The sequence below is a fragment of the Aedes aegypti genome, chromosome 3 (assembly GCF_002204515.2).
Source record: "Aedes aegypti strain LVP_AGWG chromosome 3, AaegL5.0 Primary Assembly, whole genome shotgun sequence".
NCBI classification, from domain to species: domain Eukaryota; kingdom Metazoa; phylum Arthropoda; class Insecta; order Diptera; family Culicidae; genus Aedes; species Aedes aegypti.
In genome coordinates, this window is record NC_035109.1 from 290612126 (window position 1) to 290637186 (window position 25061).

At 40.4% G+C, this 25061-nt stretch overlaps 2 protein-coding genes across 3 annotated transcripts; one reads left to right on the forward strand and one right to left on the reverse strand.

The window, feature by feature from the left end:
* The first annotated feature begins 9294 nt into the window (after positions 1–9294).
* On the forward strand, positions 9295–19056 carry LOC5575283 (NF-kappa-B-repressing factor). The gene is made up of 3 exons (XM_001661834.2): positions 9295–9965; positions 10154–10512; positions 18864–19056. The coding sequence occupies exons 1-3, from the start codon at positions 9420–9422 to the stop codon at positions 19030–19032; spliced, it is 1074 nt and encodes a 357-aa protein (XP_001661884.1). The 5' UTR covers positions 9295–9419; the 3' UTR covers positions 19033–19056.
* LOC5575281 lies at positions 19053–24508 on the reverse strand. 2 transcript variants are annotated; one of them, XM_021851129.1, is made up of 4 exons: positions 24325–24508; positions 24061–24256; positions 23872–23995; positions 19053–19774 (listed from the first exon to the last, which is right to left on the reverse strand). In XM_021851129.1, exons 1-4 carry the CDS (start codon positions 24349–24351, stop codon positions 19072–19074), a joined length of 1050 nt encoding a protein of 349 aa, XP_021706821.1. In that variant the 5' UTR covers positions 24352–24508; the 3' UTR covers positions 19053–19071. The 2 variants fall into 2 exon arrangements, with proteins under 2 accessions (XP_021706821.1, XP_001661882.2); XM_001661832.2 differs by having other exon boundaries at positions 19053–19786.
* Positions 24509–25061: the final 553 nt, after the last annotated feature.

The following is a 25061-nucleotide window of genomic DNA, read 5'->3' on the forward strand; positions in this document are numbered from 1 at the left end:
ATCATGGCTGAGAACCGTCCACAAAATTTGCGCATCTCCCGCTAGTTCCGTGTAAGTTAGTTATTATTATTGGGGACGGATTCGACCATTAACCATTGGGTACTGTCTTCGTGAGAGTTGTACAAGACAGTGCTCGCTTCCTAGGGGAACGACACTAATCAATTTCGTTTTAATTTTAGTGCAATACGACCCTATATCATTTGATTTTTCGAGTTCTCCCCAGATTAAATCCATTTCATCAGATTTTGCACATTTTATCGATTTCCAAGGTTTTTAATAATTTTGTGTTTTCTGCTGAGTAATTTTCACAGTAAATTGATAATAATCGACAAAATCCGAAATTATCCCATAAATCTCATTTAATGAGCTGTATCCGATTGAAAGTCGAAATCTTTGCTTTGTCTGTGTTGGTTGTTGGAGGGTACAATGCTCACCTCTTAGTAAGTATGTACACCTTGTTCCTTTTGACAACCCTATCACACATACAACCGTACGCGCACACACCTCGAGCCATGTATTGCGCGCCAACCGAGAGATCCTTCCGCATTCGTTCGTTACCGTAGTACTGTACTTTTTCACTCTAACTTTTCGCTCATTAAAACCACGTTCTTGAGTTTGTAACTTCGCGTGTGATTTCTCCACCAAATATCCGAAACTCCTTTAGGGTATTCCACTGCCGCAAGTTGGAATCTGCTAACAGGTTTTGGCCCCAGCAAGCGACCTAGAAAGGAAGAAAATTTGTGTGGAAAAATTCGGCCGGGAAGAGCCGAATTGGTCGTAGTGCGTTCCGCTGCTGCATCAGCTCGGAAGGCGTCGCGTCGTGGAGTGAAAAGAGTAGCAAGAAGTTGCGGACAGGTGTTCCACTCCAGGAGAGGGTGAAGAAAATTGTTTTCCGAGCTAGTGCTCGAAGAAAGTGACGAAGAGTGTTCGTTTCTCCGGGTAGAGAGAAAAGCGATTTCCAAGCAAGGGACGCTCAATAAAAAAGTGCAAAAGTGATTACTTCTCCAGGGGGAGAAAAGGGAAGGTGTTCCGAATCACAGTCATTCGAGAAATAGTGATTGCTTCTCCAGGGGGAGAAAGAGACAGTGTGCCAAGCATCATTGCTTGAAGAAGAAGAAAGAAGTGTGTTCCCCAGTGCATCTAGCCGCCGCCGCTTGAAGAAGGGAAGAGAAAGAAGAAGTGCCGAGTGGAGCTGGAGCAGGCAAACAACAAAGTGGTTGCCAACCGGTTCGGTTAGTGTGTTGACTGATCACCCGAGTAAAAAGTTTTTGCCGGTCAAAATGAGTGACGCAAAGTTTTCGATTCCAAAATTAAATGGCACCAATTGGCAAACATGGAAAGTACGTGTGGAGATGTTATTGGCTCATGACGATTTGTGGTACGTTATCGACGAGCCAGTGTTCGAAGAAGAAGATCGTACCGAAGAATGGAAGAAAGACAACAGAAAAGCTAAAGCGACGATCATCTTGCTTCTCGAAGACAATCAGTTACCGTTGGTTAAAAATTGTGTCCTCGCGCGTGATGTGTACGATGCGTTGAAGCGATACCATCAAAAGACGACACGTTCGGTTCGAGTGTCGCTCTTGAAAAAGTGGTGTGCCTGTGATCTCGCGGAAGACGGTGATGTAGAAGCACATCTACGTGATTTTGACGACCTTTTCGATCGTCTAGATGCGGCTGGTACGTCCTTGGATAAGGATACCAAAATATGCATGTTGCTCCGAAGTCTCCCGCCGTCATTTGACGGTCTAGTTACCGTACTGGATAGTCGCTCAGACGACGATGTCTCGCTCGATATTGTTAAATCGAGATTGATCGACGAGTACAACCGACAGCTGGAAAGGAAAGGAGGTGAATCTGCCAAAATTGAAAAAGCGTTGCGGTCCACGGAAGGCAAACCGGATTTCGAATCCCGTGTCTGCCATTTCTGCAAAAATCCCGGCCATATCAAGCGGAACTGCCGGAAGTTTTTGGCCACGCTGAAGAAGGAAGTAGACTCTTCGTGTACCAGTTGCGGAGAATGTGGCAAAGCGAAAACAGCACATAGTGATTCGCGGAGTGTTGCATTCACCGTCGGTGGAGGAAATTCGAGTTCCTGGGTCATCGACAGTGGCGCATGTGCGCATATGTGTAGCGACAAGTCGTTTTTCACGACATTGGAGGAATTTGCTGGTGATCACGTCGTTTTGGCGGATGGGAAGAATATTTCGATAAAAGGTGAAGGAAGTGGTGTACTGTATGGCATAGATGGTTTAGGTGAAGTCATGAAGATTAAAATGAACAAAGTGAAATACGTGCCAGAACTTTCAGCAAACCTTATTTCCGTCGAACAGTTGGCACAAAAGAAGTACAGAGTATTATTCACTGGTGATGGATGTGACATAGTGAGCGCTGATGGAGCAGTTGTTGCTACAGGACATCAACATGGCGGGTTGTACTACCTGAACACGATAGAGCTGCCGACTGCCTTGGATGGTCGGCATCCGCAGCGAAGTCAGTTGAATCCCCGCTACCGGATTGAAGCTAATCGTGTGCCAAAGGAAGAATCAATCGTGGAAGTGAAGTTGGACAGCGGTTCTTCGTCGATGAATCTGTCGTTCCAGGAAGAAATCGTGTGGTACGACGCAATCGATGAACCGGAGGCCCACCGGATTCCATCCGGAGGAAGAGATGATTCGGTCAACAGCAAGCAATTTCTACCAGAGCGTTGCCCGACAACCCAGACACCGCCGGGCGTTATGGACAGAATGCTGAGTTTCATGAAGTTCGAGGGATTACGTAAGCTGTTCAGACTTGACAAGAGCCCACCAGGTAATGAGTCTTTGCATTGAGGGGGAGTGTTGGAGGGTAGAATCACAGACAAACAGACGTAACACTTAGAACAAATTTCAATCAAAATCATAGTCACGGAGACATGTACGCCCAATGCTAAAATACTTGTGTTTGGCCGATAGGCCAACAGATGGCGATAGTGTGTAAACGTCAAACACGAACAAAAACGATGCGAGCGCTGCGGGTTGTGGATTAGCCACTTACAATATATTTAAATTGACCGTTAAAAAGGTGGTCGATGGACATCAATGAGAGTGTGACGTCTGTTTATCTGTGGTACAATGCTCACCTCTTAGTAAGTATGTACACCTTGTTCCTTTTGACAACCCTATCACACATACAACCGTACGCGCACACACCTCGAGCCATGTATTGCGCGCCAACCGAGAGATCCTTCCGCATTCGTTCGTTACCAAGTGTAGTACTGTATTTTTTCACTCTATCTTTTCGCTCATTAAAACCACGTTCTTGAGTTTGTAACTTCGCGTGTGATTTCTCCACCAAATATCCGAAACTCCTTTAGGGTATTCCACTGCCGCAAGTTGGAATCTGCTAACATTGGTGTCTTCGCATCAGTCATGAAAATTGACATTTCTTCCCCCACGATGGTAAACAAGTGCCATTGGCCGCTGCAGTCACTGCTTAGCACGAAAACCCTTTGTTGGTATGCTAGCCTTGCAACACAGACAAACAGACGTCATACTCTCACCGTTGTCCATCGACCATCTTTTAAACGGTCGATTCAAAAATATGGTAGGTGGCCGATCCGCCACCCGCAGCGCTCGTATCGTTTTTGTTCGTGTTTGACGTTTACACACTACCGCCATCTGTTGGCCCGTCAGCCAAACACACCGATTATAGCATTGGGCGTACATGTCTTCGTGACTATGATTTTGATTAAGATTTGTTCTAACCCAAGTAACAATTTGGATTCTAACAGGCTTTATTTATTTTTATGATAGGTTTATCGTAGATTTGCATTTTCTTCTAGGTTTTATATTGATTTTCGCCCAGTAGAAATGATCTTGAACCGTTTTTGGTTTTAAATAGTTCTTCAAGAACACTTCGGATGCATCACATAGAACTTCATTTTCAATAAGAACAAGTGACCTTGGCAATAGTTTTATGAAACTCTCGTACTTATCTGTAAGAACGCGCTCGAGCGAGAGTAAGAACTCTTGGCCGATAACACCATAAATTTCTCCTTCATCAATCAACGCACTAATATGTACATTATTGATTGTAATATTATGAATCCTTGCGTGAATTTTTGATCTGTTCTACACGGAAGTTGTTGAACTCACGGCGCACAACTTACTAATAACGCCAAGAATAAGTTCCAGTGGTATTCCTCCCCTTGGCCATGATATAGGAGCGGAACTGGACCACTGGACACCTCCTTGCAAGGTGTACTTCTGGATGTGGTTAAATGTCCGATTGGTTTCCCTGCTCAACATCTGGGCCTTATTAAGAAGTTATCCACAGCTGGTAATACTTACCTTTAGTCGTTTTGTAGCTTTAAATTTCATGCCGTAACAAAATCTAGCATGAATACTTTTCTCCAAAAACGAAAAGTGTAAATAAACAAACGTCAAAATGTGCTTCTCTTGAATAAAGCGAACGAATCTTATCACGTTCTTCAAGAAGATAAGTTTGTCTTCACCAAGATCGCCTTAAGCCTAAGAACTCTCAAGTGATATTTGTTACGCTTGCCCGAGTTCAGCAAAATTTATCATGGTTCTATGATGATGTCGAGTAAAACTACCGCCATGATTGTAATAATCGATGGTTTGGCAAGGGAGCCATGATGGGAGAATCCATGTATGCTAGATTGTTCAACATTTTCGGGCACCAAATTGATGAAATTATTTTTCTGAAAATGCAATATTGTCGAGGCGCATTGTGCGTTTCGGGTGTTTCATGCATGATATTCACGATGTAATGAGCGTGACAACCGGAACACAGGTATGTATCGAAAAAGCGGAAAGTTATCATCACAGATGTTTTAATTTGCATTTTGTATTATTATTGATTGATAATTTTACGAAAAAGTATTTATAAATTCGTTAGCCAAACAAACATGATAAACATATTGTGAGTTTAACTTGTCTTGAGAACTACTTGTGGAAGGTTTATTGAAGTGTCGAGGATCGCCATAAGTGATGATTACAAGTTTTAAGAGATACTTGACAGTTGCTCTCTGACACTGTCTCTAGTGTGGGCCACTTTAGTCTTATGCGAGGTTTATCATTGGGTTAGTGTAGGTTTGTAGAATTACTGGTTTTATTTATAGTTTTATAGAATTGGTGTAAGAGAATACTTCAAAAATAGCATAAAGTTAACTTTGCTACTTGGGAAGTGTTACGTCTGTTTGTCTGTGCTTGCAATAAGCAAAACTTCGCCGATTTAGATCAAAACTTTTATCCTAGTCCTGGTGACCACAAGGGCCTATTCACAAATTTCATAACGCTGAAGGGGGTGGGTGGGTGTGCGTAAGATGTTACAGCTCATACAAAATTTGAAAAACGTTCATACAAAATGCGTTACAAGGGGGTGGGTGGGTGTCAAAAATGGCTATTTATGGCGTTATGAAATTTTTGAATGAACCCCAACCTTCTGGTAGATCCGGACTTCAAGTTGTTGTATGAAAAGTGTACAAGACCCTTTTAAGAAGCTTCTCCCGTAGAGAAAAGCTCCACAGCAAATCAATATTTGAAAGCACAGCAGAGCGGTGCTGTTGCTGGTGCTAGCAGGGCGAACTGATCTTCCACGGCCTGCTGTTGCGTTTGTCGTTCATGAAGCTGAGCTAGACGCTCGGCCAGCTAAGCGGTGGGAGGCCAGTACTTCGTTGGCTTTCTTCCAGGAGGGCTCTTTCAGGGAGGTGGCCTTCTGCTGGGAGGCCTGTTGTAGTTCGCATACCTTCTCGGTGTAGCTTTCGACCGTGCCGAGGACCTTGGACTTTGAATGGTTGTAGATCTCCTGCGGTTGTTCCTTGATGATCGGAGCACCCACGTCGCGGCGGTCGATGCCCTTGGCCAGGGTTTGTTCGACCACCTGGAGCAGGCGGTCGAATTAGTGCACCAGCGAGGCGGAGATGCTGGCACGGGGGACCACATCTTCGGCGTTCCGAAGGTCCAGCTCGGAAGGGGATTGTAGTCTTTCACGGGTCCGTAGAAATTTTGCGTTTGCTGCCAAGTAATGACCACAGCGGGCAGTTTGAGCATACGGTCCCACGATTCCCGATGTGGCAACAGGCTCGACTGATCGTCGCCGGTCGAGCAGGATTCTCCGTTTTCCTGTAATTTAGCAGACATGGTTCTTGTTAATGATTGTTCTATTTCGATTCTCACAAAAACTCACTTCACACAATCAGTTGGACCTTATCAATTTGTAGCATTTGTAGTCACTTTGCGGTGTCCGGCAATCGAATTTTCTCCAACAGAAATGCCGGTCACAAATAAAGTGGAACAAAACAAACGCCAAAATGGAACAATATTTGGCATTCGAGTTTTAGGGATGTCCATCGATTTTTGTCAATTCGATGAATTATTACAGATTTTATCGGATTCTTTAGGATTTCATCAATTTTTAGTGATTTATTGCGATTTTTTTCACCACTTAGACTTTAGTGATCTGAATTTCGTCTTTCTCAGATTTCGCCTTCGATTTCGCTGCCCCTTTTCAATCACCGCCACCCATGCAACTATCCTGATATTTATGACAGTTTTCTCCGGCCGGCTCAGTGTTTACCATTTTATCTTTGTTCTCGACTCACCAGCTGGTCATGTTTACACAACAAAACCAGCTGGTCTTCTGATGTTTACAGTCATCGTCATTGTTCTCGTGCTCCAGCTGATCGTGCTCTCGTCTTAAAACCAGCTGGTAGGGACTAAAATCAAGGATGAAAGGTGAATGGTGTTTGAAAATGAACCATCGGTACATTATTGGCAGCTTCACAATTTCGTCATGAAAGTCTAATCCTTCGTAAAAATTACAATATTATCCATTTTATTTACTTCGATGGAAATTTTGCTCATATGAACATTTTTTGCATTTCGGCTCACTTTTGGCCTAAAATGAAGATAACCTGCAAGCACAGACAAACAGACGTCACACTCTCATCATTGTTCATCGACCACCTTTTTAACGGTCGATTCAAAAATATAGTAGGTGGCCAATCCGCCACCCACAGCGGTCGCATCGTTTTTGTTCGTGTTTGACGTTTACACACTACCGCCATCTGTTGTCGCATCGGCCAAACACACTGATTTTAGCATTGGGCGCACATGTCCTCGTGACTATGATTTTAATCGAGATTTGTTCTAAGTGTTACGTCTGTTTGTCTGTGCTGCAATTGTCGTACCCCTGGACAGTAACATGCTTTTCCGTGTTATTAAATGAAAACAAGATTTCATCAAACATTTTAGGACCCTATTGCTATTGAAATGATTTAATTTTAAGATCTTTTTGATGGCAAATGGGATGTGAAAATGGTTTTGACCCAGTTTGTGCTCTCCGAACCGTTGTGCACAACCCAAACATGAGAAGAAGAAATCAAAGAAGCCAAGAAAACAAGCTAGTTGCCAATGAGCTGTCTCCTCTCTCTCAGCTTAAAACAACACCGCCGAAGTGAATCAATAGTGCCAATAATAGGCCCTGCTAACTATTCTAGCAATTTTAAAAATAAAGTTTCATCATAGGTTGGTTCAGGATTTTCATGACAAAATATATTTTTTTTCAAAATATTTCCAATATTATTTCTTTTATGTTTCTTTTGAGACATCCCTAGGTGAATTCCTGAAAAAAACTTGAAAACTTCCTTTTAAAATTTATATAATAATATCGGACGTTATAATTGAAAAAAAAGAAAAGCAATCGTAAGAAATTCCTGCACTCATCTTTGAAGAAATTACTAATTGTATTCTGAACGGACTGGAAGAATTAATAGAAGAATCACTGGGTAAATTATTGCAGAATGAGGTGTTCATGAATAATTTCTAAAAGTTTTTTTTTAGAATGATTCCCATTGGAATCCGTTAGGGTTTTTCCTGCGTTTATCCTTAGAAAAAATACTAAAACTCTGAAACAATTTTCTTAGAGGATTCCGTTAAGAAGTCTGTAATAAACTAAAGAAATCTTCGGTGTAGTATCCGAAGAAAATTTTGAACAAATAAATTAATTGCTGATGAATCTTCTGGAGAAAATTGTAATAAAAACATACAATGATATTTGACGCTATATAACGAGAAACTTCCAAAATATATCTCGCGTTTTGTATCGTACAGGCGCATCTGCAATGATCTATTTCTCTTCGTCGATTTTTATTTGATTATAAATGGGCTTATTCATAAATTTCATAACGCCAAAAATGGTCATTTTCAACACCCACCCACCCCGTCATAACGCATTTTATAAGAATATTTTTCGAATTTTGTATGGCCTGTAAGACACCCACTCACCCCCTTCAGCGTTATGAAATATGTTAATGGGCCCTTACGATGTTTATGAACACGGCGCACTATTGTCGGCGCGGTAAAAAGTTAGAAATGGTTCCTCGCCGAAGTTGGATTTTTCTCGGAATCCATGCAAGATACCCTACTTCGGAAGTGGTGCATTCGATTCGCATCTGGATGCGCTCGAATGCGCCCTACTTCCGAAGTAGGGTATCTAGCATGGATTTCGAGAAAAATCCAACTTCGGCGAAATGCATTTTCTAACGATTGACCGAACTTACAATATTTAAATATTAGTCGCAACGCTTGGAGATTGAGAAAAAATATATTTAAAATAAATGTTTGTCCTTATTTCTGTCGGATCCATAATACCAGACTTGAACCCTTGAAACGTCTCGTGAAACGAGATGGATCAACTAGGTCCGAGCTCTATAATGCGTAGTATGCACCTGAAACGTAAAGCGCTCAAGTAAAATTTCTCCTTTTTACAGAAGTAATTTTGACAACCGATCCAGTATGAGCGAAGTGTCACTTTTACTTGCGGAATAATTGAGCGGCATATTTTTCCGTATACGGTAAAGTGACAGCTCCATTTGATTTGTACAGCAGGCGTTACCGATGTTATGAAATCAGCTCTACTTCTCAGCAGCGTACAGCTCAAGTAATTTCGGTATAGCGGAATCATTCCTTGACCGTTTCTTGTCCTATCCTTTTGCACAGTACTTATGATCAGCGCACCGACCATTACGAAGTGGATACTACCCATCAAGTAATTTCGGTGGAGGAATCATATATTGACCGTTTCTTGTCCTATCCTTTTGCACAGTACTTATGATCAGCATACCGGCCATAAAGAAAGCAAAGGAAAAAAAAGTCTGGTGAGAAGGCCTATTTGACGATTTGACGACCATTTCTTTCAGTGTACCGTAATTTTGACGAAGCTTTTTTCGGAATAACATTCCGGGCGGTAAAAATGACGACACCCCGTTCCTAATCTCTGAACCTCTGTTTACTGTTTCTCGCACGTTGTTCGGCTCCAGTTTGTTTTGTTAGCGATTCCACGGGGACAGTGCTCCAAACGCCTCAACCACCAAGGATTTCCACCGGCTCGAATTTAATAATATTGAATAAAGAATGAGCACGCAATCGACCAGGAAACGGAAGCAACCGTGCTTCGTTAGTTGGAAGAGTAAAGTCATCCGCCAGTTTGTGAACGGTTGGATTGAAAGCGATCAAAATTCCACTCCTGTAACTGTTGAAGGAAATAGCGCGGTGGTTGATGGCAAGGCTCATGTCCCGGAAACACAAAGCGAAACCCCAATCACGACCGACATCACAAAGTCGAGCAAAGTGAAACAGTACAGTTACCCGAATTTCGTGAAAGCCGAGGCCGATAAACCGATCAGCACCGTAAGCGATCCCGGCCTGGAGAAACGGGATGTAAACCGGTTGAAGAATGTGATAGCCTACATGTACAACGATGATAAGATATCGCTGAAGCTGAGCTTCGAACAGGCCGGCGTATTGCTGGAACCCGTTTACGATGAGCAGACGAAGGTGTTCCGGTATCTGGTCAACGATCGGGAGATTTGCCGGGCCGAAGGCGACCAGCAGGAAGCCCACTCCAAGGCGCGCGATCGGTTGTGCGAGATTCTGCAGTACTACTGCTACTCCGTGAAGGTAGGTCCGTATATGTTATGTGCTGCTGGTAGCAACGAGGGTTTGCACGGTGGTTATTCTCCTTCAACAAAAAGTTGCCAGCTTTAAGTTGGTACAGAAGCTAACTTTTTTGATCATGGAGGAATATGAGCTCAACGAGTATAGTTGTGCATAAAATAGATCGTAATCGTTCTACTTATTCATTGCAGCGTCTAAAGGAGTACCACACGAAGCGGAATGTGTTCCGTAAAATCCCAGCAGAGCAAGACGGCAAACGGCACTTCAAGGACAAACAGCTGGACGAGGAAAACATCGGTTTCCGGATGCTGCAGAAGCAAGGTTGGTCCGGAGGCTCGCTGGGAAGCAACGAGGAAGGAATCCTGGAACCGATTGGATTGCACCAGAAAAGCGGCAAAAGCGGTCTGGGAGCCGAGGGCCAGGGAACGGTGGAGAAGATTCCCGTCGAAGCGTTCATGGTGGCCATCAAGCAGTATGCATCCGGCAACGCCTTGTACGATTTGGTGTTCAGCCCGCAGTTCTCCAAGCATCAGGTGATCAAGTTGAAAGAGTAAGTATACATTGAAAATCTTGCGATAGGCATGGGCACTTCCGTAGGGATTTTCTCGGTTGAATTGTTTGATAATTTTCACTTAAATACCCAGGGGGGTATTTGAAAACCCTTAAGCGCTTCAACGCTACTACCTTCAGTAAGTTCTACAGTGATTACTCTTAAATTTTCCGGACTATCCCAGAAAGTCTCTAAATGTGTTAACCAAAATGGACTCTAAAGTCACTATTTTTCTCTAGTATGCTATGCTATGCTTAACCTAGTAGTAAATCTTGTTATAAAATTTTAGAGACTATTACGTAACTATTACCCAGATTTATCGAAAAAGTGTTTCAGGAATTCTTGTGAAGATTTATTTAGTGATTTAAACTGGAATACTATCGAGACCACTAGATATTTCTTACAATTTATTCCAGGAGCTCGTCCAGAAATTCCTCCAATTAATAATTATATAATGAATTGGATAATTTAAGGAAATACTTCAGACTTTGCTCCATGAAATCGACGCAACTATCATCAATAGTTTCCACAGGGATTACTCTGATTTTTTTTCCCAGATACTATTCTAGGAATTCCTATTGTGATTACTTTAGCACATCTTCCAGAAACTCTTACTTACAAAAAAATCCTCAAAGGTCCTAGAAATTTGTTAGATAATTATCTAGACAACACTACAAGAGATACTGTAGGAGTTCCTGAACCGATTTTTTTTTCAGTTTTCCTTTCTGTCATTTTCATATCTATTCCTTTTTCATTCACGGCTTTTTTTCAAAAATTTCTAAAAGATTCATCCAAGAATAATCCCAGGCAATATGCATCATAATTAAGAACTTCCCAGCAATTCCTTCCGTAACAACTTATCTAAAAAATCCACCAAGCCTTTCTGTTTTAGAAATACTCATCGCATTTTTTCAGAAATATCTGGATAAATTCTAAAAATGTCTGATAATTCCCTCTGGAGACATATCCGTAAAAACTCCTGAATATTTCTGGAGGCTCTAATCTTGAAGGCACCTGAGCATGACCATGATTGATCGCCCGCAGTTGCTACTCTGTTATTGAAGAATAGCTGTACGTACACAGAGAATCAACAGACGCTACTCATGATCAGTAGCATCCTCAATGTTTAAGGCGAAGTAGGCCGTCATTGAAAATTGTACGCGTCGTTGATGATTGTTGTTAATTCATCTCACGATTTCAAATCAAAGAAAATCAGTTGGTTTTGCACTGACACAGCTGAAAAAGTATCAGCATACTTTATGTATGATAGTGCGAACAGTGATACTTTTTCAAGTCAATATAAACTATCAAGACTGAGTTTTATCACTTTGAAATGCAAGCTGAAAAGTCATCATTGTTGCCAAAACGAATGACGGGCTACTTAGCCTTAAGTACTGGAGCTCCCAATAATTATGACACACAATAACGGTGCCGGCTGCGGGCCGGGGATGGGAAGGATATGTTGGCCTGTTATTTGACATCTCCAAAAAAAAAACTTTTGGAAGAATTCCTTAAGTAGCCCTTCAAAAATCCTTAACTAAATTCCTGAAGAAATCTTCGAATATCTACCGGAAACTTTGGACAAATACTTGAATTTGGCATCATGCAAAAATAGTTAGCAACTTCTCCAAGGCATCCACAAGAGTTTAAAAGCTCTTCCAGAGATTCTTGCACGAATCCATAAAATTTCATTAGAGGTTACTTTAGCATTATTGTCCTTAGAAATAGATACCAGATTTTTTTTAAATATTTAAATTCTCCAATAATATAAACAAATCTTTGACATTTTTCTGGAGACTTGCCTAGAAGAATGCCTGGAAAAAACCTTAGAAGACTTTCAGGAGGAGTTCCTTCAGGAGGAATTTTTGGTTGAGATCTTAAAAAAATCCTGAACGATCTTTTTGGAGGAAATTCTAAGAAATCTCTGTAGGCATCTCTAGAGAAATGACTGGTTAAATTCTTGAAGATGTTCTAAATGGGGGAAATCCTAGACAAATCCATGGAAGAGTTCACTGGAAAGATTCCTGCATGACTTAGACCTCTTTTGAAAAAAAAAATCTGAAAGAATCTTTGAAAGACTTTTGGGTGCATTCTCTGAGGTAATTTAAAAAAATCAAGAACTCTTACAAGTAACTGAAACAAAATTCTTGGAGGAATTCCGTAAAAAATCACACAATGAACTTAGCATTAGCATTAACATTAAGGAATTCGCATAAATTCGAAGGTGGTATAGTCCTAGACCATCGTATGAGGGTTGCCTCCTTCCCGTCCGTTACCAAAGCCAGAGATTTGCGACTAATCTCTGACTCTTGAACAAGATTGACGCATCCTTCAACAGTCGTCAGCTGTCCTGGCCACGTCCTTGCGAATGCTAGGAAGAGGGAAGGAACGGTTAATTGAACGCCTACTTAAGAAAGATGCAGAGAACTCTACGACCTCTCATAGGTGTTACGGGATATTGTGGAGTGTTAATGGGAAGGGTAAGGCCATGGGATACGTTTTGTAGACGTTCTGGCAATCATGTGTATATTAACTGAAGACCGGAATAAACTCACCGAATTTCGACTTCGGAACACCTCAGCAATTCATCGTTCGTCTGTCAATGAGCTGAACATTGAGATGCACTATCCAGATAGCCATCACACACGCACACCGAGACAAACCACGCGCTAACCTAATGAGAAAAAAATCAGAGGGGGTTGTGTACAAGACACGACCGCATGACGTTAACTACGCCATGGGATTTTTTGCATTTGTATTTTAGTCGATTTTCATAGCTGCAGCCTTCCTTTAGTTCAAACTCTAACATAATATCGTGACGGTCTCAACATTTTAGATTTTAAATTGACACCCAGTATATTGCCGTAAGATGTAGTTAACGTCAAAAAAGTAAGAGGTTGTTTCCGGGATACGACCGCCAAGTTGACGTTGGATTACGTTAGCCTCATATATTTCCTGGCTTGAGACCGTCACGAACTTATGAAAGATTTCTACTGCTAAAAATTCAATTAATTTTCACACTATTTGTTGCATGTCAATTCTGATTCATTATAGACATTGTGTGTTATTATTTTGTGTTAATACAAAATAATCACTTTACATGTATTCAGAAGCTAAGGTCATTACATTGAAGAACTGATTTTTAAGTGTATACTTAATCATTGTTAATTTGGAGCAATTAATTCAAAATAATTCTTTCCCATTGATTTTGGGTTACGGGTCTTAACAATAGAAAATATTGCTGTGTGCATTTGAAATGCAAATATCAAATGCGGGAACACCAAATGCGGTAAGATTTTCAACAAGGAAGGCGAAGTCAAAGATCGTTTTTCTTTGCTAGGTTGGCGGTGATATGGATCATGGTTGCTAAGTGTCCTTTGATTAGTTTGTGTTACCGCATTTGGAACGCATTCGAGCAAGATTTGCATGTCAAACGCAAACAGCAATATATTGCATTCCGACAGCACTGTAGCAGCGTCTTCGGAAACATTCTCAAATTGTCGTTTTGTCAATTATTCATAACTCATCAGATATTGTATGATGCTACGAGATGAATTATAGCAAGAATGTGGAAAGCACATTAGCAAATATTACACAAATAATTCTTTAGTACACATTTGTTGGCCCTGAAAAGAGCCGAATGAACTGTGAGAATCGAGTAACACGGACACATTTTGCCAGCGAACAGGTTGAAATCCCTCTCGCCCGATAAGGTTTACGATGGCGATGACGATGGGCGCTTGAACAAGCGGCTTGGGCTGATTTTCTTCAGCCATCTCGTAGCTAGCGATTTTACAAACCGGACACTGGATTTGCAGCAACTTAATGATTGTTAATTTTGGTGGAATTTTACTGATTTTGGTAAAATGCTTACCGCAAATCACTAAATCACTAAAAATTTCACCAAAACTATTATTTTATTCACCGACAGTTCTGTTGCTGTGAGTATTGCCATTGCCAGTAATGTTGCGGTTCACGGTAGAAACATTTTCCAAAACTCTTTCAAAATTAAATTGTCGTCCTGAAAAGGACGGTTGGTTGAGGATATCGTTGATCACCATTCCATGCTCAGGTTTAGTGGATTCAGAGGTAGTTTTGAATGGATCATTGAAGGTAGTTTTTGCCAGTGCTCATCGCATCAAAACAAATGCACCACTGTATATGGGATTTAACATTGTGACAGCATTGCTGTTCTGTCAAACACACAAGGCTACGGTGGCGCTATCTATGCTTTCCATAGCGGCCGTTTTGGTTATCACGCAAAACCTTGCGATGACGCTTGGCGCTTCCTTTTTCGAGTCCTTTGCCTCCCTTGTCTGGCCGTGTAAACTACGGTCTATCTTCGGCAACGATTGAAACAATACTGATGCTCGGCTGCTTTTATGCGGTACGCGATGGATGAATTCTTCTTGCTCGCTCGCTTTTCACTGTTCGTCTCGCTCGCTCGCAAGAGAAGGTCATAAAAGGGCCCGGCAGCCGCGCAAAATCAATCATTCGTTTGTTTCAATCCGTTCAGAGAACACTACTACGACGATGGCTCTTACCAAGCAGACTGCCCGTAAGTCCACTGGTGGAAAGCGGCCCCTCGCAAGCAGCCGGCTACGAAAGTCGCTCGTAAGAGCGCCCCAGCCACCGGAGGAGTCAAGAAGCCGTATCGCTATCGGCCAGGAACGGTCGCTCTGCGTGAGATCCGTCGCTACCAGAATTCGACGGAGCTGCTAATCCACAAGTTGTTTTTCCAGCGCCGTTTTCGCTCAGGACTTCAAGGCCGATCTGCGATTACAGAGCTTTGTCATCATGGCCTTGCAGGAAGCGAGCGAGGCCTATCTTTGAGGGTACCAACATGTGCGCGATCCACGCCAAGTAGAGGGTCTTGTCCCGGGAATCCCGGGAAATTCCGGGATCTAAAAAATCCCGAATCCCGGGATATTTTCGAAAATCCCGGGATTTCCCGAAATTGCATGTTGAACTAGAAAATACTGTTGTATTATTTTGTAATGATAGCACAAAACAAGCAGCATGTTTTTATGGTGACTGTTGATGCAAAAATGTATTTTAGTTATTGTATTTGTAGCGGTTTTATTGAGGTTTAAGGCCACTTATGCTTATACATTTTTTTTGGTATGCTATTAACGTAATTTTCATTAAACTATAGCAGGTTTCTCGAAGGTTTTTTTTTCGGTTGTCAAAAACTGTTTTGGTGGTTGAATTTTTCATCATATTAAAATTTTATCGATACCTTTTTATCTTCCCGTAACCGATTCAGTTTGCCCGGCGTACCTTACACTTTTCCAGGACTAACATATTTGTGGCTGTCATGCCAATTATTTTAAAAAGCATGAAGATTCCATATGCCACAAGAATATATATTGTTTTGGGAAAATTTGATAGTGATTGGTATCACCTATACCATAAGGAGTGTATCGAAAAGTAGTCGCAAACATCTCAAAAATATTGGGTTGAACCTACAAACAATTTTTTGATCAGAAATGCTTTGCAATGTATTTAAAAATTATGATGCGGTGATATTGTTTCAATAAAGTGGCATTTTGTATGATAATTTTGCAAATTACTAACAGATGATATGAAAATCTTGCACACCTCTGAAAAAATTGATAAGTTAATAAATGTGTTAAATTTTAAGAAAAAAAAGGTTTTTGTTTATGCTAATATATTCTGTGCCACAACTCTCATGACATAGTGTAATAAATATTTTGAAAAATACATTAACAAACATTTGAGAGCAAATACAAAAATCGAAATAAGTCGATTTCTAAGGACCTCGTTTTTTTGTTTTTTTTTTCTTTCTACACGTTAATGGTAATATCGAACGATTGTAACGAGTAAAAAATTGTTTTTTGATTGGAAAAGTTTCTTTGCATATTTATGAAGTAACGTAAGCAAAAAATGGTACTCTATAGAATTATCGCTGTATATGACAGAGCTTCAAAAGTTGATTATACAAAAGTGACTTTCTAAAACCGACCTTATTCCAATGATTGTGCTTTCTTAGAGCAATAATTTATTTTTTTGAAATCCGTTTTACGTGTTGTGTGAAGTAAACATGTTTTCCTATATGTAGAATAAGCTTTTCATCCTATTTTGTTTGATATACATTTTGTTCAACACAAATCATCAAATCTTCAGAAGATACTTCAAAAATATAATTTTGTGCAAGATTTTATTTTCTATGCTTTATAAACCTTGTAGTATTTATATTAAGACTGCATATTATGCAATATTTTTTAGTTGCCAATATTCGGTGACATGATGAAGATTTACGTGAAACAAGCTTTAAAAAAGATGAACTATGCTCCGAGATATACCGTTTTGAATGTTTGCGACTACTTTTCGATACACTCCTTACCATAGGTTTCAGGTTTGAATTTCGTTTCAAATTAACTTTAATAAATGCCCATTGACTTCAACTGCATATAGGTGAAATATTGCTGGATGAAATCTAAGATAGCATTGTTTTTGTCTATTTTGATTCGACTTAACCTTAAAGACCAGGTTCGGTTCTAATGAAACTGCTCTATAAAACTGCTTCAATATTCGCTCCGGCCATTCTATAGTCGTTTTGGAAGCATTTGATTTTTGTCCCGGGATCCCGGGAAATCCCGGGATTTTGAAAAATAAAATCCCGAATCCCGGGATTTTTTCGAGTCCGGGAAACAAGACCCTCTAAGCCAAGCGTGTCACCATCATGCCGAAGGCCTTCTAGCTGGCTCGTCGTATCCGTGGCGAACGAGTTTAAATTGAATTGGGACACAATTTCAAGCAAAACGGCCCTTTTCAGAGCCACAACAATGCATTTCACGTAAAAGAGTTACGGCTAGAGATATTTCGACTATTATTATTAATTTATTTAAATGCCAATTAAAATTTCGGATGATTAGTTTTCCAACGGAGAGAAATGGCAAACAAAGTTTTACCTAGGTCCCCGTCGGGCGGTGGTAGCATTTTTGCAATCTTCTCTGTGCGTGTATTTGAATTCGATCGACAATTTCTTACCAAATCAAATCATCAACAAAACTGTTGCTGATAAGTTTTAGCTTTCAATTCGACAAGTGATCGCTTTGGCATGCATGTGGTTGGCGACGACGACAACGGCATTATTCAATCATCGCTAAATGCGAGGCAAACCGGGATGCCGTCCGCAATTTATCTCTCATGCACACAATGTCGACGTTTGCCCTGCGCGAGCGCGATGGGAAATTGATTGTTTGGCCCTGTGATTCTCGAAAAGCACTAATGTTGACGCTGATGAGTGATTGCATGCAAATGACTGAACGAAATATGAATCCTTCACATCCATTCACCAGTAATGTCGCTCTTCACGGTGTAAAATTCTCATAACTCTCTTTCAAAATGAAATTGTGGTCCTGAAAAGGACGGTTGGTGGTAGTCACAATCGATCGAACTGGGTTTTCATTGTAAGACAGAAACACACCAAAAGATTACCGAAGATTTTAATTAAAATGCAGTCGTGCGCGTGAAGTGGAATTTGGTTGGCTTCGACTGAACACGAGATAATAAAGAGAAGTAAGAAGAAGACCGGAAGGGGCGTTTCCCTTTGAATGACGAAAGTGGCTAAGATATCGCGCAATGATGTCTGTGCCAGGGATACACAAGAAAAATGTGCTTTTCTATGAAAAATACGACATACTTCAATGTTTCCCAATTTTGACGTTAACTACGTCTTACGGCAATATACTGGGTGTCAATTGAAAATCTAAAATGTTGCGACCGTCACGATATTATGTTACGAGTTTGAACTAAAAGAAAGGCTGCAACTATGAAAATCGACTAAAATTCAAATGCAAAAAATCACTTGGCGTAGTTAACGTCATGCGGTCGTGTCTTGTACACAACCCCCTCTAATTTTTCAAATAGTTTAGTCATGCGAATCAATAGTTTTCATTGTTGGAGTAGATTCGTAGAAAGATTTTCAATCGATTGGTGCAAGAATCTTGAAAATCTATCCGGGCGTTAGTAAGTTATTAACAGTCAAAATCTAACCACTTTTCGTGACGCGAGCGATTTTTCTTTTTTCGAAATTGTACCCCAGTATGTTGCCGTAAGACGTTATCCAACGTTAATAAAAAGTAACATAAACTATTGAAGCTTTCCTTCGTCTCTAAAAAAAAGACCTGTTACCAGCCCTGTCTATGCCCAGAAAAGTCAAGAAAATTTCCATTACAAAAAGATCCTGGACCGACCGGGAATCGAACCCAAATACCTTTAGCATGGCTTCTTTGAGGCGGCCGAGAAAACCCTATATGCCAAAGTGAACCATGAAATTGTCCAAATAATTCTTTAACCTATTCATCATCATTTCTACCTTTCAGCTACGCATCCACGTTGAAACTGTTCCCTCAAATGATCGGCAAACGGAAGCAGCTAGTCATAAGCAAGAAACTTACCCTCCACCAGATCAAGGAAGGAGTCCTGAAAGGACATTCGGATCTGTGTGCCAAGTACGCCGTGATTCCTCCGATATGCGAAACGCATAAATAAATATGTTATTTTCTCTTAAATTTACTTTAAAATTTCCTCTCACTTTCCGTTATTAATCGCAGCCTTGATCCAATCGAACTCGACCAACTCCAACAGATGGGATGCCGTTTCTTTCAGCTCCTGATTGCTAGTGCTGGTAATCTGCTTCACCATTACCCTGGGAATCTGCAAAGCGATTTCCGCCCTTGTTCGGTATTCGGGCACCGACTTGATCAACCTTACCAGCAGGCTAACGCTCAGGGTCAGCACGTCTTGCGAGTTGTTCTGATCCAAGCATCGCACTATGCTTCCAAGTCGGGCCTCATCGCCCAGCACAAATTTCGCTCCGTTATTCTCCAGGCAAATGTTGAACACGAAGGTCAACGACATCCGCTTCAGTAGTCTGCCCTCGGGCATCCGAAACAAATCCAGTGCCAGCAGCAGATTATTGGCAAACAGCAACCCGTCCGTTTCGATGGCCAAATGTGTCCTCCCTTCCGGGAACGCAGCCAAGTTCGTTAGACACCCGCAAATCGTGGCCAAAAACTTGTAATCCTCACTGTCGGATGACAGGGCTGCTCCGCCCGCTCCCTGGCGCGCAAGGAAGCTGCTCAGCACGCAGTTGGCCATCCCGAGGAAGTCCCGCAGGCTGTCCGTTCCGATGAGGGCCTTGACGCTTTCATGTTGCTTGCACGACTTCCACAGCATTGCGCCCATAATCGAGCCGATCCACGAGACGGATTCGAACTGGCCGACCGCCTGGCTGGAAATATGTCTACGTTCAGATTTTACATACAAAACGGTTTAACCAAAGCGTACTTCAGAGCTGGTAGCAAATGAGTGTCTTGAAAATAGGAACTTTAGAGACCTCATGGCTCAAACAGGGTGTCTACTACCTGGAAAAACCTGGAAAACCTGGAATTCTCAGGGAATTTCATTCAACCTGGAAAAAACCTGGAATTCTCAGGGAATTTTGGCCACACTCAGGGAAATAATTTAGAAACAGTAATTCATGGACGAATATGTTCACGATTAACTATTTCGAAACTATTTTTGCACACTTTATTTAATATAAAAAATCTCGGCTGCACTGCTTCAAAATGCTACCTGAACGATTCAGTTTAATGAACTTAAACTTGGACGTTTTCCGTGAAATGCTTTCAAATAATTCACCATATATTTGTCATAAAGTACTAAAATCATCGATTATTCGTAGTTCCGGAAAAAAATTCTGTTCGTTGCAGGTTATGAATCTGCATGATTAAAGATTTCATAGGTAGCAGTAATATTATACAGCTTAACAAATGTTATCTTTGTTGCGTGTCTCAAAGATCAAATCATGTGACTAGTAAATAAGGGGTTGGTGAATTTGAAGCTGATTTCGAAAATGTTTCAGCACATTACAATGTTGAGCTACGGATCCTCTAAGTAGTATGATATACTGTTTTTCAATGTTGAAAATTTAACTATGATTGGTAAATAGTGATCTAACCCATCAATAATCATCAGAATAGGATTATGTATGATTCAATTTTGAATGCATTTATTCGTGCATTGAATAAATCGATTTTTTTAACATGCCGCCATCGTCACACAAAATTAATCGTTCCTTTTTTATATGGCAAGATACCATACTTTTCTAATATATCAACAAATAACTTTTGAGCTTTGAAAGTATTTTGAAATTCGTAGAAAAGTATTCTCTTACTCATTCATTTGAATTCTGTAGTAAACTAAGCAAATGGAAAATAGAAAATATTTTTGAAAACGGCCATGGTTTCAGAAACTCTAATTTAAGTAAATAGCAGTATTCTGATGCTTGAAACAAAGAAAATGTTCCGCAGTGTAATTGTAATGACTAATTCGCGCACACTTCTGAATAGACCTTTTTCGTCAGGTCTCAGTCCGATCTCAGAATATATTTAATGCATTCCTGTTGTTCGTAGAAATTCTAATGAAATACAAAAAAACATTTTATGCCCTTTGCAGAGTTGGTAAACCTCTCTTTTAAGATATTTGGTGTCTATTTCAATGCAAGTCTTGAAAAAGTTTCTGTTTTTGAAGGGAGTCTCTGTTTTGAATAAAATGGTCTCTAAAGTCACTATATTCATTATATTGCTTGCAGTTAATCCTGATGCAAAATTATACACAGTAACATTCAGAGACTATAATGCGACTATTTAACAGGCTCATCTAGATTTTGTTCTCAGATCCCTCGAGGAAAAGCTTCAAGAAATATCCCAGTACTTCCAAGAGATTTGATCTGGAATACTTTCAAAGATGTTCTCTAATTTTTTTTTGTAGATTTCTCTTTACCAATTATCCCAAAAATTCATCCAACGAATTTTCAAAGGATGCTTAGAGGAATTTCTCCAGATTGTGCTCCCGTAATTTCTTAATTTATTTCCTTGATTTATTTTTTCGAAAACTATCCCAAACTATACACTAATTCTTCAATCGATTCCTCTAGTTATTGCTCTAAGGAAATTTCCAAAGATTCATATACAGAAATTTTTTCAAGGAAGAAATTGTTTTGAAGAAATTCGCTTAGATATTTTCCCAAGGAACCCCACAAGAAATCCTACGCTTTTTCATGTAAATTCCCTTAGAGTTCATCCATGGTTACTTCCTGGAATCGTTCCAACAGTTTCTCGAGGTCATTCGAGGAAATCTATTAGGAAACTAGTGGTCCCGCCAAACTTCGTCTTGCCATCAAGTAGGCTGTTGAAAACCAGTACGAATCATCCCATACAAAATGACAGTTCCGTTCACTCTCGTTATTCCGACTTTCCCGGTGAATATCCTGCAACTTTTATACACACAAACACGTCGGAACTCTTGACGAACAAAATGTAGAAAGAATTATCCAAATCCGCTGACCCGTTCGTAAGCCATTTCGTGACATACAAACACCATTCCATTTTTATTTATATAGATAAGGATTTCTCAATAAACTCGATCGTCGATTCATCATAATGCTTCTAGGAGTTTCTTCAGCATTTCATCCAAACGTTTTCCAATGAATTTCTTGAATAAAATACCCTTGGAATCTTCTAAAGTTTATTCAAGGTTCCACACCAGCTAACACCACTGCACATTTTCCAGTAATTACTCCGATCATTCTCATACAAACTTCTTTGAGAATTCCTTCCGATGTTATTCAAGGAATTAGAATTCTGAAAATCCTACGGGATAAGCTATTCGATTGATTTTTGTTTTCAATATCTTAACAATTGATTTAGGAAATCTTCTAAAACTTTCTCAAGTGTCCAAGAGTTCTTTCAGGGATCCTTGTTCATCAAGAGTTATGTACTTTAAACCATACACAAGCTTTATCGGAGTTTGCTTTAGGTTTTCTTCTAAAATATTAATCGTCCAGATTTTTATCAAAGATTTATTTAATAATATCTGAAAAATTTTCATGAAATTTCCTTAGAGATATTCTTTTAAAAATGCCTGAAAAGAATATTCGAAGACTTACTTGGGAAATATCTCAAAGACTTACTGGAGTAATTTCTTAAGAAATCTTAGAAGGAATCTAGGGTACATTCAGAAAGTATCCACAGAGAAATTTCAACTTGAATATTCTGAAAAACAATGTTGTAGGAGATTCTGAGAAAGACCCAGATGTGCTTTCTGGAGAAGATACTGTGTTAGATGTTCCAAACGGGTATTTTTGAGAGTGCCAAAAAGGAAGCGATGGAAGAATCTTTGGAGGAATTCCTAATGAATTCTCTGAGGTGTTTTTTTATGGTTCTCCTTCGAAAAATCCATATTGTATTCTTGAGGTTTCTAAAATGTAATTGTAGAGGGAACTCCTTGGAAAATAATGACTAAAGAACTAATGAAATCTTTGTTTTTTTTTGTTAAAGTGTTTTAAAGCCATTTAAGACCTACTGTTAGAAATGAGTTCAAATTCATTTAAAATTTATAATTCGATAATCGTCAGTTTTTAAGAGTTTTTCTTGAGCCTGGAATTTTTTGCTAAGACCTGGAAAAAACCTGGAAATATCAGGGAATTTTATTTCAGTAAACGAGTAGACACTCTGTCAAAAAAAAAAGACCGAACAGGAACCAACAAGCCAAAAAGAAACCGGCCTTCCTTAGCCGAGTGATTAGAGTCCACGGCTACGAAGCAAAGCCATGCTGAAGGTATGTGGGTTCGATTCCCGGTTGGTCCAGGATCTTTTCGTAATGGAAATTTCCTTGACTTCCCTGGGCATAGAGTATCATCGTACCTGCCACACGATACACGAATGCGAAAATGGCAACTTTGCCAAAGAAAACTGTGGAAGTGCTCGTAAGAACACTAAGCCGAAAAGTAGGCTCTGTTCCAGTGGGGACGTAATGCCAAGAAGAAGAAGAAATGTTGGGAGTGCTCAAGGGTTTTCCTTGAGTGAATCCTAAAGAAATTCCTAAGTATACCTTAACACTTCAGTCGTCGCGCTGTTGTATTTTGTACAACACTGCTGAAAAAACCTCGCTTTTCGTTCACAACAGCAGCGCGGTGGTTCTGACGGTGGCAAACCGCGCGATGACTGGAAGGTTAAAAAAGCTAGAGTAATTTCTGGAATAAAGGATGGATGAATCGCTAAAGAAGTTTCGCGATGAATCCTTAATAGTTCTATAAAAAATCTCAGGAATAATCATTAGAAAATTTCATGAAGCTTTTTTTGAAGAACCTTTGAAGGTTTTTCTGGAGCTTCTAGAATTTTGCACCATGACTAAGACCATGATTCACTGCAAGCAGTAAAAGGAAAAATGAGGCCTTAGAGATTTTTATTAGAGATAGACTTTTTAGGGACTTGCATTGAAATAGTGACCAACACTCGCTACCAGCCCTGCCGTACTAAATCTTACTCTCTAACTGCCTTCAGTTCCGTTTCCAGTTGGGAAATCTTCTCTCTCTGAGCTTTAACCGTGGCCTCGCAATTCCTGCTGGCCAAACAGAGCTGATCCAACTGTTGATTCTTTGCTTCAATATCTGAGGAAAGTTCAGAACTAGCGTTTAAATTTGTATGACCTTATAGGGAGCATCTCTCCACTCACCCGCCAGCATTCCGGGGACTACGATTTGAGTGGCCTTTTCCACCGAGCCGCAAAGCAATCTGCTGGTGGTCTCCAACCGGCGGATATCATCGTCCAGATGTTGAAACTCGGTGACCTCGGTTGCATAGCCCTCCAGCACCTGCGCCAGTGCGGCCACATTGGCTTCGAACTGGGACACCCCGACTCGGAGATCGTCCTGATGGTGGAGAAGTGTGTATGGATTGTTATTCTTGCAAATTCTAATGGAAATTCAGGCGCACTTACCATCAGGCTGCAGTCGTCGTCGGACATCGCGAATAAGTTTTAATTATTGATGGTTAAAGCGTAATTTTATGCTTATTTAGCAGCGAGTTTCTTTCGTCCGATTTAAAATTTGCGATACGCAGCACACACAAATAATTCAAATTTAATTTGAACCCTATTGAGCATTTGACAGTCCAATAGGCCTATTCACATGACGTCTCAAATCAGCTGATCGGGAAGCACTTTGACAGTTCTTCTATGAAACTGACAGGCTCGTGTTAGCACCGGTCCTTCACCGATGTAAACAAATGCATAGACGGATCTGTCACATGAAAAGGCCTATCACAAAGCACGGAGAAAAAAATTATCTAAATTTTGAGTTTACCCAAAATTAAGTAGGGTAATTCGCCAATTGTTGAACGAAAAAAATCTCGCTAATTGTTGAACACGCCATAAGGAATACACGGACTGTTCAACAATAGGCGATGTTTTTAGCCGTTCAACATTAGGCGAATTGCCCTATTATATATTAAATGGGTGGGTGTTGAAAATGACCATTTTTAGCGTTATGAAATTTGTGAATAAACCCCCTCATAACGCATTTTGTAAGAATATTTTCCGAATTTTGTATGACCTGTAACATCTTGAAGACGAGTAGTGTGTGATCTTTTGACCGTGACGCTTGCTCCTGCGGGGGCGGGTGAAGCGGTCAAGCAGGATTAATCGTGTTTCGCGCGCAGTGCAGTGTAAAAGTGCGT